This window comes from Lethenteron reissneri, chromosome 30, assembly GCF_015708825.2.
Source record: "Lethenteron reissneri isolate LAM-NWPU_2019-01 chromosome 30, ASM1570882v1, whole genome shotgun sequence".
Taxonomy (NCBI): Eukaryota; Metazoa; Chordata; class Hyperoartia; order Petromyzontiformes; family Petromyzontidae; genus Lethenteron; species Lethenteron reissneri.
The window spans coordinates 4960538-4981789 of record NC_083808.1 but is presented as its reverse complement, the minus strand read 5'-3'; the positions used below and the strand labels follow the sequence as shown (position 1 = coordinate 4981789).

Below are 21252 nucleotides of genomic sequence, written 5' to 3'. Positions count from 1 at the left end.
TGTATATATACTGGTTGAGGGTGGGAGGAGCCAAACTGGCCATGAATATTATTTTTGTGAGGTTCGGTGCGGCTGAAGCACGCTGTTAGGAATGAGCCTGAATATGATACATTTTGCCGCTGCTTTCAAGTGACTCCTCTTGTATGTAGTTTGTATGTTGAACTTCTTTCGCACCGTACGTAGCCAACCGCGCGAATCAGAGGTACAGGGCTGAAGGACAACAAAATAAACTAAAAGAGCAGTTTTAAGGAAATGAGTTTTCAATCGAGTTGAAAGTGTTTCCTAATATCGGTAGAGGATTGAATACAGCAATAGGAAGGATTTGCTGCATTGTCTGTGTCACTCTACTCTTACGTGCGCAAAGGCTCGGATAATGTAGAGGTGAAACAACTATTTCAAGTATTGGTTAATATTGATTCCTAAGCTCAAGACACATGCATTCAATTGCATGTGTTAGAATCACTGTTTTTTCTATTTATATATGTTGTATGTCACAGGTTCATGTGGCCTCTGCAGCCAGTTGTGGCTACTATAATCTCCACACTTAAAAAATAAATACAAATTTAGTGATTCTGAATTGTGACAGTTCATCAAATTACAGGGCAGTTGACTCAAAATAGAAATATATTTTTGCAAATAAAGGAGGGTCCTTATGCAAGATGGCAACATTTGTTTAAACTTTCTTAACAGTGCGGCTACATTCTGCTTTAAACGAGGGACCCCTTAATGCTGGTTTTTACAAGTTTTGGACAGCTCTTTCATCAATTTGTCCAGTTATTCACTTGCACGGCAAGTCTCTTGTAGCAACACACATTTATTGGACTCTCTCTTTTTATGTATGTTGAACTTTTGCGGAAGCTATTGCGACCCCCCCCCCCCCTCCCCCGTTTATGCACAGACACAGCTAATCCATCAACTCTTTCAACCGCAGTTGGAAAGTGCTCAAATGTTCATCGCTACCATCCTGCTGCACCTCTCAATGACGTAGAAGTTGTCTCCATCAGCTCCCTGGTCAATGACGTGTTCCCCAGTCTCCACCGTCTTTTCAAACATCGCGTCCAGAACCTGTGACATCTGCTCCTGAAGTAGATGAGGCGGGGGGGAGGGAAATATTAGTATTTTAGGCGCTACGGTGGCGAGATGTTAACTCCCTCGTCAGGTATGCAGTTCGTGGGTTTGATCCTGACACCTGGATATTTGAAGTTTGCATGTTCTCCCAGTGGTCGCGTGGATTTTTCTACAGGTCCTCCGGCTTTTCCCTGCACGTTTAAAAACGTGCGTTTAGAGTGTTTGGCTGCGATACATTTCCACGTGATAAGCCACTTCGTTGAGCTATCATTTGTGGCCAGGTCGCTTCTGAAAAAGAGATATATAGCTCAGTGGGCCTTACCTGGTAAAAAAAAGTTTCGTTATTTTTTTTTATCTCGGCCCGTAGCACTTAAAACGCCGTTTCAGATTCGTGGGAGATACGGTTTAAAATGAATGCGCTCCCTGTTCGTAGACATTACCACTTGTGTTGACAGTGTTTTGACACAGTTTCCGTAAACAACTAGGCACTATGTGATGAACCTCGCCCGTGTTCTCTCTCACTCTCTCCTTTTGTAAATTAAACACAACATGCACCGACGCAGCTGCTAGTCACCGGTCAACATCTTAACGACATGTGCATTTTTTTGTACGTGTTTGCACTTGCACACGTAACGGTCCTTTGTCATTCCACTACTGGATGATGGCTGCCCCGCTCCGTGGAGATGGTTTGGTGGAGGGGGGGGAGAGGTTATTTGAACTCCACGACGCTGGTCAGTGCGGGTTGGCGAAGAGAACAACTGCAGTACAGTACAACAATACATTTCTCTGCACTACCCCACGATGTAGCGCTGCTGCAGCCTGTAACATCTGTTACATTAGGTGGCTGGCCATCCAAAAAAACTGTCCAGGCTCATATCTGCTTCGCCTCCGACATATGACGAGATCGAACGCATTCTGGGCGATTTGGCCACAAGCCACGCATGTTAATTTCTACGTAAATATAAACGTGTACGGTAATTGTGATGATGTTTTATAGTAATCGGTGCGGGGTTATCAGATTGTTTGTTGACGTCATTGTTGACATCGGTGCTGTGTGCAGTTATGCAATGTCTTACCTGGTCGAGGTTTTTAAAGATTAGGATGTGCTTGCAGGCCTCCTGCAGCCTGTTGCGCTGCTCGTCTGTCTTGGGATGAATGACCTGCAGAGATAAACATTCTCCTTATCTCCAGTCAACACACGCTGCAGTACACACTGCTCATGAAGCTGCAAACTTACACACTGAGAACTATCTGTGATGCATTAAGCCATAAAAGTGGCTGTTTCATTCATTCGGTCACATTGTGTGAGCACGATTGCACGAGTGGTCACAAGTCAGGTTTAAAGTTTAAAGAAATGTTTCCTCTTTTGAGAATTGTGGTGAATGGTAACTCCTCAAGTGGCTGCAGAAGAGGCGTGGGGCGGGGGATGTGAATCCGCTACATGCAACATATCGTCATAATAATCACCATCATCACCATTCATTAATGATCAACCACTGCTGTATGAAGACCCTGCCCCCAAAGCTGTCAACAACCTCTCATAGTGCCGCGATGTGACAATCCATCTCGCTCAGGGGTAGGCAAGCAAAAGATCAAGAAGAGCTATTCTATTTGAATTCGGTAAAAAAAAAAAACCCTAAATCTTTCGAGAGCCGCAATGCACGCGGTGAATAAGAGTGGCGAAGCGGTCCTTAAAGAGCCGTGTGCATCCCCGGAGCGGCAGGTTGTCGACCCCTGATCCAGCTCCCGCACACTCGCTCCATCTTCTCTGTGAGCAAGAGCAAGACTGGAGTGATAAAAATGTTTTTCAACTGAATGAAAGGCATATTGTGTACACTGTATTGTTGTTGAACATGGTATTTGGTCTACAAGCACTTGCTAAGCAATTATATATCGAACAACACTTTTTGCTCTGGCACCTTGCATGTTTGTACGTTGAAGGTCTTTCGTAGCCAACCGTGCTAATCGGAGGTGCGGGGGAAGGACAACAAACTAAACCCACAACGTTTCTATGCAACATCTCAGTCCTTGAGATGTGCTGCATGGGAGGTATAAATATGAAATGAGCACCCAACCAGCGTTCGGTTTGTTAGCAGCGGTTGAACACGTGGTAGGCTTTCGCAACCAATATCATCCATAATAGAGGTTTTTTGGGTTAGATCGCGTAAATATATAACAACATTTACAAACTGAGTACGACGTTTCGCCAGTAATTACAACGAGCTTCATAAATGTTGTGGCTTGGCTCACCAACACACCGGTGTGCTGTACTAGTGACGAATTGGCCACGTTCTGTTTACGTGACAACCCTTACTAGTTGGCTGTTTTGGGTGGTGGTGGGTTTTAACGACACATTTATAAATTTACGCGATCTAACCCAAAAACCTCTATTGTTAGCAGCAGTTTGGCATATGCCCATATAGCATGAATCTTCCCATATGCTTTTCCTTTTCTACATGTGGCACTTTGTCATTCTTCATTGCAGTATTGTCATCATTGCCCTGAGAATGACTGTGTCAGGGCCCTTTATATATTTGAATAATAAAAAATTGTCAAATCGAAAATACCCCAACAAAAAATCATACCGATTGAAGAACTCTTAAGTGTATATACAACATACGAATTGAAAATCCCCAATTATTATGCGCGCACGTTGATGCGTGTATCATCATCATTCGCATCTGCTGTGACCAATTCACTGCCGTCTCCCGTGGGGTCTGCGATGTGACGCGATGCCTCTGGTCATGAGATGGCAATCGATGGCCTCCATGCGTCACCGTTTCACACGCGGCATCGACACATTTGCATGGACGTCACGCGATTGTGGTTGGTGTGAACACGAGGTTGTCCACGTGCGTTGTGATTTGACCGATATGTACAACCATCCGTGTGCGGGTATAGTGCATTCATCATCGCTGCAGTTAGTGGTTTTTAAAACAGTGATGAATTGAAGTCAATTTTTGTCGGGGTCATTTTTATTTATTTTTTATATAAGAGCACGGAGGAAGGTGGATAATGGGGTGTTTAAGGCTTTGACAAAATAACAACTAAGTTACCGAGGCTTCTGAAATAAAAGCTGTTAATAGTGAAGGCCGGCAGTGTAATGTTGATTTGAAGCGGTGTAATGATTTGGTAATATTCTTCCACTGTCGCGTGAATGCGCCATGCCTGCAACAATCGGTAGGTGATGGTCGGTGCAAGTGGCTCATGTGTCATACAGCAAACAGTTCCATCTCGCACACCGCCGCATATCCACCCTGGCCACATAACCGCCCGACACCCCCCAGTGCACTGTTGCTGCACGAGTGTCAGTTTCCACAGATGTCCACAAATATGACCTCTTCACATAGGTCATATTTTCATGCTTATTCTCATGTGCATTTGCTTGCTCCTAAAGCAGAGTAAAGCATTTTCCCCATGCTTAAAGAAAATATTGTGCTGTAGTTGGTATCCGGGAGCCTATTTTGTGCGTGGTGCAAGTGTCATTTGATAATGACACTCACATATCCGACCGTACCTCTCAGTTCCCAGTGCGTCGGAAATGCGACGTTGTGAACGCAAACCACATCATGGAAAGCACTGTGTAAATATACAGCTATTACTGCACTGTATTCGGAATCAGAAATATAGTGAGGAAAGTCTACATGGATCTTTCGGTAAAGTCACGTAGAAGGGAATTGATAAAATAATATAAATAAAACATAATACAATTCTCACGACGTATCGTTATTAATGGTAGTGAGGAAAGTCTACAATCTACATTAAATTGGTATTCATCACATACCTGTCCTACCTTATTACAGACAAATTCAGACCGTATTGGTCATCTCGTGCCCTTATTAATCTCAACAACGTTCATCCTACAAAGTCCCATCACAAGGAAGAAACATAAACAAATAGACAAAAATAATAATGTTTTTTTTGCCCGTATTGAAAATGGGTAAACCATATGGGTTGACGGTTATGTTCTTAGCCAAATGTGGGATCTTTGTAGGAGGTCCAAATTCATGTTTTTCGTTTGTTATCACCGTTATTATTCGAGTGAGCCGGTGTGACTGGTTACTCACTCTGGCTTCTGTGTCTTCCTCCTCTTCGTCTGGATTGTAGGCCTCCGCACACACTGAGGGGAGGAGAGACGCCGTGATGAGGAGGTGGAGGGGCGCCAGGTAGATCCCACGGGCTCGATCCACCCTCACAACACGCCGTGTACGGTACTGTGTATGCAGACACACGTCTTCGGCAGCGACGCATAATAGCAAGCAACGCCTTCTTGGTTCTTTCGGTAAAGTCACGTAGAAGGGATGTAATATTATATAATTTTATTATGTTTTATTTTTATTATTGTATTACTTCCCTTCTACGTGACTTTACCGAAAGAACCAAGAAGATGAATCCCTGCAGTCACGAAAGCTTTAAATCGAAATTTAGCAAGCAACGCTTCGCTTGTCAGGGCGACGTCACTCGATTCCAGGAGTTCATTACCTGACAAAGCTCGAAGCAGTTTGTGCGAAACGTCGTCGCGGGTCAATGTTGAATTTGGTGAAGAGTGTAACGCCACGGGTGAGGAAGAGTTGTTTTTATATATTGGTCAGAATTGTGATCAGTAGAGGGCGCTTCAAAAAAATGTTAACACTTACATGGGACTATCGTTTTTAATGGATAATAATACAGAGTAACGTGAAAACAAATATATGTTAATAGCTGCAAAGAGTAAAAGAGTCTCCACTTGTTCGCCATCATTGTCAACACGTGCCTGGAATCTTCTCCAGGTGGTCTCCAGAGCCCGGAGGCACATTTATTGTGGTGCTGTTGCAAATTCTCCGAAGTGTTCACATTTTTTTGAAGCACCCTGTACATTGGCACGTACGGATAGTAACTTTTCTAGACGCGACAATCTTATCGGGTGGCGGAGGGTTATTGACGATGTTGGCATAAAACCACCGCGTGGCCTCACACGAATTACAACCTCGGGGCTTTGTTTTGGCTAGCAGAATCTAGGTTTTAAACTTGAGATGACATCATCGCCGTTCTTGCACACATCCTGCGACACACGGCCTTGCGTTATCTGTTTGTGTGTTTTGGCAGCAGAAAGGTAAGCCAAGGCAGCTGCTGCACTGGTTTCATCCTCGTTGAGACTCGTCAGGGTAGGTCTTCTGTATGGTATTTCATCTTGCACACTATAGCTGTCATTGATGGAAGATGCAACGATTTAGATTTGGAGTTGTAAGAATCCCATACTTACAATGTGTGTGCGTGCATTGGTCATAAATACTGTTGTTACTTTCACATTAACGGTAATGATGGCTTCTTAAAAATCAATTAATGCGTCCGAATGTTATATAAAATGTAACAATATATTTTATTGTAAAAAAATAAATTGCATTGTATTTACTTACTTGCTGCTGGCCTTTGACCAATGTGTCCGATCTCACCAGATCTTAGCAGCTAGGCAAATCGCGAGCCTGGACACTACTTTAGATGGGTGACCATCATGCACAGCAGGCTGTAGAGCCACGTCACGAGCAAGAGAGGACCCATTGTTGTGCTGTGCTCTCTATGCTCCCGTGTCTGCGCTCCACGCATTCCACAAATCCACACTGACCGGTACGGTGGCCAGCCCTCAACGTGTGGTGGTGGTGGGGGGGGAGGCCCTCATCCAGCAGTGGATGAACAAACACCGGATGTACATGAACTAGAACCTCCTTCTAAATAAGCCGTGAATATGCGTGCTCAGAAGAGATAAAAAAAAAGCTCAGGTTTATATTTGCCTATAATTATCGTGAACGAGGCAGGAAAAAAAAAGTTTGGAAATGCTAAATGCCAGTGGGGGCAATAGCACAGCTTAATTAGCGAGGGATTAGCACTCAAGTAGAAACACCTTCACAGCAGCAGGTGGACGAACATCCTCTCTCCATCCGTTCTGACTCAGTCTACCCCACGGCCCCCTTCACTGCATCCGCACTCCCCCACCTACCCCCTCTCCTCAGCCCAGCCCCATCTCGCGCCCCCCCCCCCCCCCCCCCACTTTCTTCTTGTCAACATTCCATTAGCGTGCTGTGCACAACATTGTGCAACACCTAGCAACGAAGGCGTCACAGCCCTGGGGTTTGCGGGGAGGGGCGCGGGGGGGCTTTGGTGAATCCTGCAGGATCGCTGGTTGTCCAGAGAGAGAGAGAGGGTGAGTGAGCCAGAGAGAGAGGGGCGAGTGAGCCAGAGAGAGAGAGGGCGAGTGAGCCAGACCGAGAAAGAGAGCAGGCGGGTGAGTGAGCCAGAGAGAGAGAGAGTCAGCGGGCGAGTGAGTGAGCCAGAGAGAGCGAGAGAGAGAGAGTAGGCGGGCGAGTGAGCCAGAGAGAGAGGGCGAGTGAGCCAGAGAGAGAGTAAGCAGGCGAGTGAGTGAGCCAGAGTGAGCCAGAGAGAGAGGGCGAGTGAGCCAGAGAGAGAGTAAGCGGGCGAGTGAGTGAGCCAGAGAGAGAGGGCGAGTGAGCCAGAGAGAGAGTAAGCGGGCGAGTGAGTGAGCCAGAGTGAGCCAGAGAGAGAGAGGGCGAGTGAGCCAGAGAGAGCCAGAGAGAGTAAGCGGGCGAGTGAGTCAGCCAGAGTGAGCCAGAGAGAGAGAGTCAGCGGGCGAGTGAGCCAGAGAGAGCGAGCCACTGCCGTATTTTGGCACCAAAGTTGTTGAACAGCTTACACAGGAAATATAATTATCAGTGCACCGGATAATTAATAAACTTGGGAATAAATTAAAGACATTATTTTCAGATAGCTGATTAATAACTCAAATGACGTGGGGAAATGTTTGCTTTAAATTCTCTTCTGTCTGTAGTGTATATAAAATGTCAATACCGTATTGTTGTTGAACATTGTATTTGGTCTGCAATCACTTCCTTGCTCAGTATTTATATCGAACACCGATTTGCTCTGGCGCCTATCAATATGAAATGACACTGGTCAACACACTTTTTCTGGCAGAAGGTATTCCAACAGTTATAAGGTAATTTTGGGGTGCTGATTCGAAATATGGCATCAGTTTTTGTCTATCACATCAGGTTTTTGAGATATCAAATATTGCATTTTCAATAAAAACTGCAGAAAAAAAATATTAAATAAATTTGGATATCTACATAAAATGATATTATAAACACATTATCCTAAAAATACAGCACCATATTTTAACACTAAAGCAGTCACTGACTCGCAACAACTTGCAATCATAAGTGACAGAGTTAATTTTGGGTAAAATCAATAAAAATGGGGTATGCCGATAGCATAAAATAAGATGCGATAGAGCAAATCTGAGATCAGATTTGTAATCAGCACCCTGGAATTAGCCTAAAACAGCTGCAAAAGTCCAGGCCAGAAAAAAATGTGTTTTTTTTGTTGACCAGTGTTATGATTGATTTGAACGAAGCAAAGCAATGCCCATGCACACCTTTCTGAGCAACCAACCAGCTGTCGGTTGGTAACAGCAGCAGCGTGGGGTGTGCACAATGATTACGAAATCTCCCGATTTGAAGCTTTCGTGACTGCAAGGATTCATACTCTTAGTTCTTTCGGTAAAGTCACGTAGGTAAAAAATGAAATTAAAATTAATAAAAATAAAATAAAAATAAAATAATAACATCCCCCCCCCTCTCCTCCCCCTTAACTGGTATTTAAGAGCTTGCATCTTGAATCCCTGCCTCACTTGATGCAGCAAATCTGGCTGTGACGGTCCCACCTGATGACGGAGACTTGTGTTGCCTCCGAAACGTCGTGATTTTTATTTTATTTTTTATTAATTTTAATTTCATTTTTTACCTACGTGACTTTACCGAAAGAACTAAGAGTACGAAATCTCCCGTATGTTTTTTTTCATTTACCCATTTGCTACTTTGTCATTCTTCATTTGATTATTGTCATCAGTGTCAAACGAGTTTGAGTGGTATTATATAATGGGAGAGGGGGGGCACACACAATTGTAATGCCATTCCTGGCTCTAAATAAAATATTTCCAACGTATTTGTCTTGGTGTGGCTGATGTGTTCAATGCCATGCCAATGCGTGCCGAATATTACCCTCAAGTGTTGAATTACCAGCTCATTGTACTTGCACCGTAATTATAATTCACGTTCACCCATTTTCATCGAAAGATGATAACAATAGCAACGTCGCGGGAATGATTACAGTCAGGTAATTAAATTATTCGTTTAATTACGCGTTAATGGTTTTGCATGACGAAACTGCATGCTGCAAGGGAACGATCACAAAGTGACTTGGTCATGTTGGCATCGCCATTATCAGAGATAAGCGATTGCGAAAAACCCGCGATCGTTGCACACCATCGCTCTTGTCCAAAGGCTGTAATTTGGGCAACAATAGTTGTCTAGACCAATTGAGGATAGACTCCTCATCCCTTTCTTGTTGCAGCTTAAGAAATACACCCACCCACCCACCCACAACAACTGGAATAGCGCAGACTGCAAGAACGCGTGCACGCTATTCCACTGCAAATGCGACTTTCTGCAGAATATTCATGCCATCGTGCAACAATGAGGGCTAAAGAATGCAAGTGGGATTGTAATCTGTGATCACCGCAGAATAAATGAGCAGAGAATGTCTCTGCTCGCATATCCGTCTCCATGTAAAATTAATATTTCTCACGTAACCCGTCAGCCGCACGTTGTTTCAAGACAAGTAAACAACTCTGGAACGATAATTGGTTCTTTACCCTTCTATCTGGCAACAAAACTGACACCTTTTTTACAAGGAGTCATGTTTGCATAGACCACAATACCTGCAGCCATAATGCAAAAAAACCTAACTCTGATAATATATGCACTGTCTTTGAAGTTGATTGGTCCACACCCGAGACAGCTTTCCTTAGAGCCTAGTCTCACATGGGTTGGACCAGATGACGCCAAAAGGCGCACAACTCAAAGACAATGCACCATCAGAGTATGAGAGCTCGGGGTAAGCATTTACACCATTGGAACCTCAACTCTGGAACGGTTTCGACACGCAACGTCTCATCAGCAGAGGCAGGCTTGCTTTGAATCAATGCTGGTGAATTGCCGATCTCTTTACGCGATAGCGTTACGGGTTATCTCCATTGCTCGTTAAAGTGTACCCTCCTTTTCTGGAAGATCGCATTTGCTGCTGTTGTCAAATTTTTTTCTCTCTTTTCGGACAGTGCCTCCCCCCACCCCTCCCATCTTAAACAAATTACCGCTGTGTTTCTTTGTGCTGATTTTCTAATAAAGCCTTCATCAAACGTAGCCTCAATTATCTTACGTGCACGAGTGTCACGTGCGCATTTGACATGGGATTTATTTATTTATTAAGATTGACTCATCTTCATTGGCAATCTATGTGACGCAGTGCCCCTATTTGGATATACGTGCCATCTCTGTTTTACCTGCCTCACAATTAACCATTTTAGGCAAAGAGCAAGGCAGTGGGGATTCCGTGCAGCATTGTCACTCGCGGAGAACGCTGGCAATGGTCGCCTGAATACTGTACGGAAAATGATTGATTTGAGGGCCTGCACAGTGGTCGTTTTGGAATCCTTGGAGAGAAAAAAATGAAATGTGCACCGTATAGCCTTGATGATGAATAGCAATATCCCAATGCGTCTGAAGGGAAAAAATATTGTAAAAGGTGTACGGTATATTACTTGCTATAACGTGGCCCAGGAACATGAATATTGACAAAGGACATGGAACAAACGCTGAAAAGTGTAGCGCAGAGATATGGAGAGATGCATTCTGGGAATTAGACTGAGAGGCAGATTGAGGAACACGTGGATAAGAGCAACAACCGCAAATGACGGACATCGTTGTGGATTGTTCAAGAAAGTTAGTGGGCCTGGTCTGAACATATCTCTCGACTGAATGATGGCCAATGGATGAGACTGGTGACAGAATGGCAGTCATATCAGGGAACACACCAAAGAGGACAAGCAGCAGGGAGAAGAGGAGATAAGCGGATGTGCAAGATGGATTGTGGTATCATGGGACCGTGTGAGATGGCAAAGGCATCCAGCAGTGGGTGTAGAGCATGTCTGATGATTATGATAGTCTTTAAAACAGTTCCTGCAGATTAACATCCACACGAGGGAGGAGGAGGGGGGGGGGATTGGGGGCACATATGTAGCTAATAAGATAACATTTTTATTAAGGCAAAATAAATATGGTGATTTATTTACAAAATAAATAAAACGTCACACTGTGATGCTGAGAGGATATATCTGCAATGTTAGAATTTTCGTCGGATAGGCTGGAATGACAGGCGGAAGGATGGTTCATTTATGTACTCTGTCACACATTCCCTCTTCATGAAGAGTTTCTGTCATGTGCTTTCAAAGAGTGTTTTACCATTGAATCAAAACTGGTCTTGCCAGGTTGTGAGATCTGCCTGATAAATAGAGTATGCAGTGCAATGTGCACGTGGAGTTTGTACGTCAAATATAACTTGAGGATTTCGGGTGCTCTGGATAAATCAGAATGTGGTCGCTCAAAAAATATTTATCACATTTATTGACGTAAGCACGCCACAAAATATCATAATCCGTGAACTTTGCATGCTTAATCCCTCTGAAGCCTTCACCCGCGGAGTCTAATTAGTAGGTTATGATAAGGAAGCTTTATCGTCTTGCCATCTGTGGAAATGTTTTTGTATTGATCCGCTGAAATGCCACTGCTCCACACGACGGCTCATTAGCCTACTGCTTCCTCCCAGGATGAATTATTTATCTGCGTCAGTCCTGGCAGAGCCTTAATGCACAGGGGGGGGGGGGGGGGGGCTCCCCATGAGAGCCATCCCCACCACCGCTGTGCAGGGAGCAGCCACGCCAAAGTCAGATCAACGGTGGCTGGCGTGGGACGCACTCCGTTTCAATCGTGTTTGTTGTTGTGACTTTCTCTGACCCCCGTCCCCAACTGGACATGTGTGCAAAAGAGCTTCGTAACTAATCGGATTTATCCAGGATAAATACAGATTCTGACTTTGATCCTCTCTTGACTCTATTTTTATTTTTTTTAAAGGGTACAAACCGGGTCACATTTTCTGGCCCTGTTTGCTTTTCTCATCGGGGATTGTAAATTGCCAGTTCATCGTCGTGTCTTGGGGACATTAGAGGTGAATATATAAATGACCTCTCGTAAGAGTAGCTAAAAAAAAATATCCTCCATATAGAGGGGCTCTCTATATCTGCCTCAAGTGGGGCGGGGGGGGCCTCCGCCAGCTGTGGTAGTGAGCAAGACATTGCAGGGTCCGTAAATTTTATATAAACGAAAATACTGAAATAGCATTTCATATGGATGCTAGCCATATGCATGCGGTGTTAATAACCGGTGCAGCAGGGTCCTGCCTGTGTAAGTGGCAGGAAAGCCATGGGCCCAGCTGGGTGGGCGTTATCGGCCTCCCAAAGCTGTCATCGCAAGCAGGAAATGGCGAGCGGTCAATACCAATATATGCCGGCATAATTCTCGTCGTGCCTCTGCGCGGGAACACCCGCGCGCGGTTCGTGTTCTCTCTCCCAGCTGCGTGTTGGTGTTGGTGGTGGTGAGAGAAATGGGCTCTTACCGGATGCTCTCCTTGTGAATCTGCTGATCACCGGAGCTGAAAAGGGAAACGATTTGAAACAACGTTAATCGCGATAAGGCGCTGACAAATGGAAAATATTCATATATCCGCACGCCACGGGCAGCCCTGGGATATTCATTGGAATTCATTATGAAAACAAATGTGAATTCTAAATCCCCGTTAAATTATGCCCGCTTCAATTCGGATCGCCTTCCGCGGCTTTATTCGCGTAACCACTCGCAGAAAGGGAAGTCGTTGCGTTAACTACGCGGCCCCGACGCGCCGTGACGCCTTTTACATTAAATCTTCCCCCCCGCGTAACCGGCTGTGGAATGCGCGCATTCTTATTTTTTTTTTCCGCGAGCTCTCCCCAAGGCGGACGAACGTGCAGGGTTATCGCGAGTTCACACGGGCCGTGCGGTGGCATGAGCTTGCACGGGAGTGATGGTTTTGAAGAGAGAGTGGGTGGGGAGGCGCCCCCCCCTACTCCCAACGCACGCACCAGCAGGCAGAGATAAGGACCCCAATCAGCGCAGAAAAGGGCTCAGCTGTCACATCGCAGTTGTGTGGCGCATCTGGTTTTGCCTTTGCAAAGGGCCGATGTGGCACTCTGCGTTGAGCAGAGGGCGGCAGCGCTGGTCGCTAACCGCTGTGCGTTGAGGTCAGAGGTCGCAACCGGGTACCCGATACCCGTACCCTACCCGATACCCGGCTACCTGTACCCGGCCAGGTACGGGTACGGGTACCCGTTTGCGACTGGCGCGGCCAGGTACGGGTACGGGTAGACTGTGAGTCACTGGTGAGTAACCGTTTGTCACTCATTTCGGGTAGGGTACGACCCTGGTGCGGCCGGGTACGGGTAAGGAATCAAAACCCGTTTGCGACCTCTGGTTGAGGTGCCGCTGTTGCGCGTAGCGTGTGAGGAGGCGTCATTGCTCACGCTCTGTGAGTCGTTCCAGCTTGTACGCTGCCGTGAAGGGGGGGGGGGGGGTTACGGGTAACATTGCCAAGGAGGCTCCGTGTTCTTGGCTGTGTTTAGCCTTCAGGTGCCACGCCCCTCCCCAAATTAAAACGGGGAATGTACAGCATTGCAGCTTTGTGATGTGACGCTCTGCTGGCACGACTGCATTGTGTGTTGCCATTGTTTTCATATTTTTCAGACCGACTCTATCCTGAATAGGCTATCGGTATGACGTCATGAGACAGATAATCCGGTAGAATCGCTCGTAGAGCAATGCAATAATTTGTGTTAGAGGAGCGGTGCACAGAAGTGGATGTCACAGAGCTACTTCTGAGAACCATTCACGTGACCTCTGTTCCACATAGTAGGGAGCGGCACATTCCCATTCGCTCTGCCACAGGGAGTAGCATTCGTCACGTGACAGTCGAACCGATATTTTTTTTTATTGTGGGAGCTGAAATTTAACCACATTAATCTGTGAACCAAGTTTAATATGACCATTTTCAATGTGGTTTCGGCGGTGACAGACCATCAAATGTGTTGAAAATGTTTGATATGCAGTAACAGTACATCACAGAGAGCGCGATGCGTGGAAGGGTTAAAAGCTGATTTGTATTCCCGTTGCTGAGTGGTGGATGTGTAGGCGAGGCTCAGGTCAGGTTTGTCTGGAATATGACACTTACTTGTAGTCAGCGATGCTGCAATGTACATCAACCATTTGAACTTGGGTCAAGGTGTCAGATTTGTCATTGCAGCACATTTGTGCTTTTAACAGTTCTTCACTCTATTATCCACAACAGTGCGTCGTTGCGTCCCGAGCAATGGCGTAACAATTACACAACATCATTTGTTCAGATATCACTTGCCACTGATGTTACCCGTCTGGGAGTGGAACTTGGATCATCAGCTTCAAAGCACGGTGCGTGAACATTCGCAACACGCGTTTCAATGTATCATCGATAAATATCGCACCTCCGATTAGCACGGTTCACTGCGTAAGGTGTGAAAGAAGTTCACAATACAGTACATACATTGCAAATGGAACTGCTAAACTGGCTGGTGATTTCATTTTGTAATGGGACTTCAAATAAAAAGAATGATGAAGATACGTGTCATTTACAAACAAACTGGGAGCATCATTGTCCATCTCCCTTCCCTCCCCCATCCTATGACCACTCAAAAATGAATTAAAAATGTGTAACATATCAAGGCCACTCGGACCCATCTACGCAGTGCCCCGTTTTGTCTGCAAGTTTCTAGTTCCTCACAGAGTCACATTCAACGTGGCTATGAATATTAAGCACTTTTTATAACTGGTTAGTTTCAATTTTCACGAATGCCCAATATATCTTATGTAAGCAGTAAACGATATACACGTCGCTAAGTGTGCAGCACGTTTAAGTCAAGAGCTCAACAGTGGGAATCTTTATTCGGAGGGAAGGGGGAAAACATTTACAGTGTGAAAATATTTATTTACAAGCGAACCACTGACGAACATGAAGCAATCGTCAATGGCACTGCTTTTTCTTTTTTTGGGTTAAACGAAAACCTTGTTGCGAATGCACGATTTATTCAACACCAAGTCACAAACAAATTGAAAACAGAGGCCTGCTGTAATCAGCGCCGTAAAGAGCGGCCCCGTTACTCAACTTAAACTTTGGCAGATCTGTCCACGCGACAATTTTTGTCGATTTGTAATATTCGCGTAAACGCTTGTGTGTTTAAAAAAATATATAGTTGTTCCAATGCTACACGTTCTACCGTAAGCGGTCTTTTAAAACGATACGCATTTTCTGCAGTGACTCAGTTGAAATACCGCGTCGCACGTTTATCATAATAATATAATAATGATGTTTAGTTTTCTTTTTTATTCACAGTGTCGTTCGCTCAAGGAAATGTCATCTCACAATCGTTGAGGAGCCACAAAGCTGCAATGCAGCAGCCAGTCTGTAAGCCGGCACCAACATTTGCCTAAGCTCTGCAGTCCTTCATATATAAATATGTTGTCAGCAAGAAAAAAAGTGTGTGTTTATACAAGACACGGGCTGGGGTAATAGGAGCACCTCGAGAAAACCCATAGCTGCGAGCGGGCAACACTCTATCCCATACAGACGCGCACAGATCATAGTCCGCACTTTTGCTGTTCGGCCTTCTGACAAACCAGGGCATGGCGTATCGACACCCCACGGGAAAGGAGTTTCACAACATTTGTGTGACCAACCAACCAACCCTCGCCTCCACATTGCTGGGTTACAGGTCACGTGCGTAGCCATGCCGGTCGGCCGGCACCGGTGCTGTTTAATGCACAGGACTTCGTTGCTATGGAACAGAAACACTATGAATCATTTCCCCCTTCAGATTTGTTTTTTTCATTATCGGTTTCTACTTTGTGTGCGTGGAAAGAAAAGTCATCCCCACTGGATTTCTGAGTGGACGAGATTTACTGATTGTAATCTTGCAGGACAGGTACAAATTACAACAGTATTTAAAAAAGCATTTAATTCACATCGTGGATTGTTAAAACTTACGTACATTGTCATTGATTGAACAATAAAAATGTGCACAGCTTTTTGATGATCTACTGCTGGATGTAGGCCTTCCCGACGGCTTTTGGACATTGAGGTTATTTAACTATAATTCTAGATTTGAAGTTTTCGTGACTGCAAGGGTCCATACTCTTTGGTTTTTTCGGTAAAGTCACGTAGGTAAAAAAAGAAAATAAATTAAATCACGACGTTTCGGAGGCAACACAAGCCTCCGTCTTCAGGTGGAACCGTCACAGCAAAATTGAAGACGGAAGCTGGTGTTGCCTCCGAAACGTCGTGATTTAATTTATTTTCTCTTTTTTACCTACGTGACTTTACCGATAAAAACCAAAGAGTATTATTTAACTATACTTCACCGTGCTGGTATTAATCGCCACCGTTGCAAGCCGCGGATAGGGAATCATAGCCTCTTGAGCTGTGCACTTTGACATCTAAAGTGAAAACTCACGTCTTCAGAACTGCGTTTTCTATTCAGTTTGATGTCCTTCCTTCATTAGCACGGTTGGTGCGAAAAAGTGCATACGTACAATCTCACACCACTACGTCTTCACTGCAGCCCAGGTCGCATGATGGATGACGTGAACATTTACAAAACGTCACCGTCAAAATGTATCTTGCGCTCACGCGGGTCCTGGGTCGGTGCTCACCTATGTTTATAAACCCGGAGCTAACGGTAGAAATTCCACATTTCCATGGCAGTGGCTCGCCTAACCAGAGGATGACTTACTGTTAATAGTATAACGGCATTGTAAAGGTACTGCGACGTTATTTCTACATCACACGAAGCTTCTGAAGAGCATAAGGAGCTTGTAAATGCACTACTCAGTGTGGCAAAATCCATTGCTGCCCTGTGCGATATTTCAACTTCTTTGCATCCCGCCTTCATCAACCCCCGCACAGAGCAGCACGGCGAAGGATGACCACGTGACCTCCATGCACGTCATGGACACCCAGCAAGCGACGAACGTTGGGCCACCTTTAGTCCGACGGTTCCCACCACATGCCAACGTTGGCTCAATGTTGGCTCAACGTTGCACGTTTACGGAGGGAGGCCCACATTTCAGCAGTGAGTTCACACCCAGGGCCACGCGTGTACTGTACATGCACGGATGACCCAAGATTTTTTGTTTACGAACGCAGACGACGCCTTTTAAAACCGAGTTACGGTAAAAAAAAAACGTTTTTGCCACGGCTCTGGCCGCGTTGGTGTGACGCCGCATGTCAACGCGGGCGGTGTTTTGGTTTGACGGCCCCGGTGACGGTGAGTGACATCGGGTGCGAGCAGCGATCGCTTGTCGAATTAAAAATGTTTCCATGATATCATGTTTTGCTTTAGCCTGGAGCAAAGGCTGAGAGGCGGCCGAGGGAACTGATATTTTCGAGACGATGAAACGTCCGCTTGTCCTTTTAAATATTTGTTTGCCATCAATATTTAAAGCGGCAACTCAGCCCGATACAGAATAAACACTGCACGCCCGTCTTTATACAAAAATTATATGCTGCCGGCGGCCTCGCTGTACTTTCTCAAAGTGTGCAATTTCACCGTCGCATACAGAAGCGTTATTAACAGGTGGAGTGGCCGCGCAGCGGGTCAATGCGCTTCACCAAAAATCCGGCGACCCGAATATCATTCCCGGACGCGGCCTTCAGCAATGATGAGTGATATCCGAACCAGTCCTGGGTTGCCCCCAAATGTCACCAACCTGCACCGACCAGCGAGGTGAAGTATGTCTCGTGAAACAACCCCCATGAGCGACGTGGTATGGTGAGGCCTACATCCAGCAGGGAATTAACAAAGGGCATTAAAAGTAAGTGTTATTAAAAAAAATGAGGTTGGCTACGTACGGTGCGAGACAAGTTCAATATGCATGCATACAAGCGGAGTAGAGTCAAAGAGAGATGCCGGAATGGAAGTCCCCAAGATGGACAAAGAGGGCATGGTTCAAGATGAGCAGCAGGAAGAAAGGAGGAGCGCAGGAAGAGGAGGAAGAGGAGGGGAGAAGGAACGACTGGGCCAAGGTGTGGGTGATCAGGAGATGAGAGGGGAGGGAAGAGAGGAGCAAGTCAAAGTGAGCGGCAGGGAGATTGGAGGGATTCATAGTGGGGGTGGCCACACGCAGCTTACGCAATTTACGGGAGGCTTGAACTGATTTAGATAGATGAGAATTCAATTATTAAGTGCCGTATTTATTGTCCATCTAAGTAAGCGCATACAAGGAGACACAGTGGTCGGAAGAGTTTTGATCGGAAAGAAAAGAATACAGTAATTCATCTTCTTGGTTCTTTCGGTAAAGTCACGTAGAAGGGAAATAATAAAATAATAAAAATAAAACAATAAAATACAATTCTCACGACGTTTCGGCCACAACGCAAGCAGCCGTCCTCAGGTGAAGAACAGGTCTGTCGGAAAGACAGCGTCATTCAGACGCTGTCTTTCCGTCATTCAGACTCTGTCTTTCGACAGACCTGTTCTTCACCCGAGGACGGCTGCTTGCGTTGTGGCCGAAACGTCATGAGAATTGTATTTTATTATGTTATATTTTCATTATTTTATTATTCCTCTTCTACGTGACTTTACCGAAAGAAGCAAGAAGATGAATCCCTGCAGTCACGAAAGCTTTAAATCGAAATACAGTAATTCAATTCAGCTGAACGCTCTGCTTACTTTGAACCCTATAAGTTAATTACGAATCATGTAGTACGTTAAAATCACATATGGCTGGATAATATATACTACTATTGCCACAGTTTTTTTTATTGTGCATATTTATTTACGTTTGTAATTATTGCAAACTTTTATCCCGATTGTGCTATCAGTGTCATGTCACGTGATGAAGAATCTGAAAGGATGTCGTCGCTGAGTAGTGCAACGCTTCTGTGTTAGAGAACGCCCCACGGAAGTGGATATTACAGAGCTACCTCTGAGATCCTTTCAAGTAACAGTTGGTCCACAGAGTATAAGGCATTAGTCGGTGCATATTTTTTCATGTCCAGTTCTCAACAAAATATTTGCAAGGGTAGGTTTTAGCTTACAGGATGTGGTTGATAATGCACAGTTTCCCATGCTAAAGGATAGCCCCACAATTGCGTTGCTATACTGAATGCGTATGCGTGGGTGCGTGTATATTTGTGAGTAAAACTGTATATACAAATCTCCATTCCGAGATACCCACGAGCGAGTCGAGCGAGTGAAGGATGTGGGAGAAACACATTTATAAATACTCGAACAGCTGGCTTACATCCACATAAAAATGAACTGCTGAATTGCCAGACTGCATTTGCCGATGGCCAAGGCTAAGGTTTTGAATGTCCTGAATGTGAATACATGAGGTCATTTTATATTTTTATTTTATAATAACAATGGCCACTATTTACCCATGAAAGCCTCACTGGATCACAATGCTAATTTTAAGATGGTCCTGCATTGGTACATTGGCAATAATAATAAAGATAATTATAGATTTTTTAATATCGCACCTTTTATGTCGGGGCATCTGAGATCGTTGTACAACAACAACAACAATAGCCGCCATTTGCCACTAAGTGGTGGTGATTGTAAGGCCAGTGCTGACGCCAAGTTCGGTACACGTTCAGGCTCCCTGAGAGGAGGTCACGGGACAGGCCCAGGTGGCATGGGTTAACTGAGATGACTGAAAGATGCTCGACATTACATCCCATCTCCAACATTTTAAAGGCCACCCCCAGTGGCAGCTGTCCCTTTGTGCACAATGTGACAATATTTGGCCTTCATAATCAACGTTTAGATCGCGTTATTTATAAATGTGTCGTAACCCTCCACCACCCGACACGGCCAATCAGTAAAAAAGTGTCACGTTGACAAAAAACAAATAGTTCACTGCTTTAGCCCACCGGTGTGTTGAAACGTGAAACCACAACATTTACAAAAAAAACTTTTACTGATTGGCCGTGTCGGGTGGTGGAGGGTTACGACACATTTATAAATAACGCGATCTAAACCCAAAAACGTTGATTATGAATAATATTGGTCGCGAAAAGCCTACGTGTTAAATACCTGGCCTGCAAACAAGTCCATTAGTGTGCGAGTAGAGGGGCAATGATTGCTATCTATAATTCCAATGGAGTTATTTAGCCAACACCATTTAAAACATTGTTTGACACGTAGACTTTCGCGACCAATATCTATATTAATACAGGTCTGATTGGGTTGAATCGTGTAACCCGCCATCACCTAACACACCAGTGTGCTCAAGTAGTAACTAATTGGCACGTTTGGTTTCCGTGACAGAACTCACTAATTGGATGTGTCGCGTGGTGGTGGTTTAACGGCACGTTTATATTCACGCTGCCTAACCCAAAAAAAAAACCTTTATTATGAACCATTAAACTATATACGTTGAGCTTCTTTCGCACCGTACGTAGCCAACCGTGCTGATCGGAGGCAGGTGGGGTGGGGGGATCAGTGCCTAGAGAAAACCAACAATGCATACGAGGGGATGCCACTCATCGCTGCCATTTTCTGACGACCTTGCAACCCTATGCCTGCAATGTTCATATAGATCGTAAGGACACTTTTGTTCATCTACACTGCTGAACGACGGCCTACCCTCGCCGTGTCTGTCGCTGGGATTATTTAACCATACTTCAGTGCGTGGTGGTGAAGGCGGTAGGGGGGGGGGGTAGCACAGGATTTTCGCAAAATCCTTTGCTGTACAGCTCATAACATGTGCAAGGTCATCACCCATCCAAGTACGAGCAAAGCTCTAACCTTGCTTCGCTTACAACATCTGATGGGATCGATCACATTCCAGGTGATTTGGTCAGAGGCGAGCATATTCATATAGCCTGTATAAACGAAGTACATATTTTCAATTTTATTATCCGCACGTGGAATAAACCATTTTTTTTTCGTAGGGAGGTAAGCTATGCAGATATTCAGTTCAGACTTGCCGCATTCTGCACATCTCATTCAAATGACAGCCAATCGCACAAATGCCGTAATTATATCGGCTCTAAAAATATCGCTTGTTGAACAACGCTTGGCACGCGCGCGGTGTGTGCGTGCGCGCGCACAGTGCGAGTTCTGCTCGCGCAGTGATCGTCGTTGTGCGAGTGCGCGGATCGACACCGACGCAGCGC

The 21252-nt window shown here is 45.1% G+C and overlaps 1 protein-coding gene across 1 annotated transcript in view; it reads right to left on the bottom strand.

The window, feature by feature from the left end:
* LOC133349437 (cAMP-dependent protein kinase type II-alpha regulatory subunit-like) overlaps nucleotides 1-21252 on the bottom strand; it is a 46182-nt gene that overhangs the window by 13615 nt on the left and 11315 nt on the right. The window contains exons 2-5 of the mRNA XM_061562868.1: nucleotides 12628-12663; nucleotides 5136-5188; nucleotides 2145-2228; nucleotides 974-1080 (exon numbers count right to left, since the gene is read on the bottom strand). Of these exons, the coding sequence (XP_061418852.1) occupies nucleotides 974-1080; nucleotides 2145-2228; nucleotides 5136-5188; nucleotides 12628-12663 (280 nt within the window). The remainder of the gene's footprint in view (nucleotides 1-973; nucleotides 1081-2144; nucleotides 2229-5135; nucleotides 5189-12627; nucleotides 12664-21252) is intronic.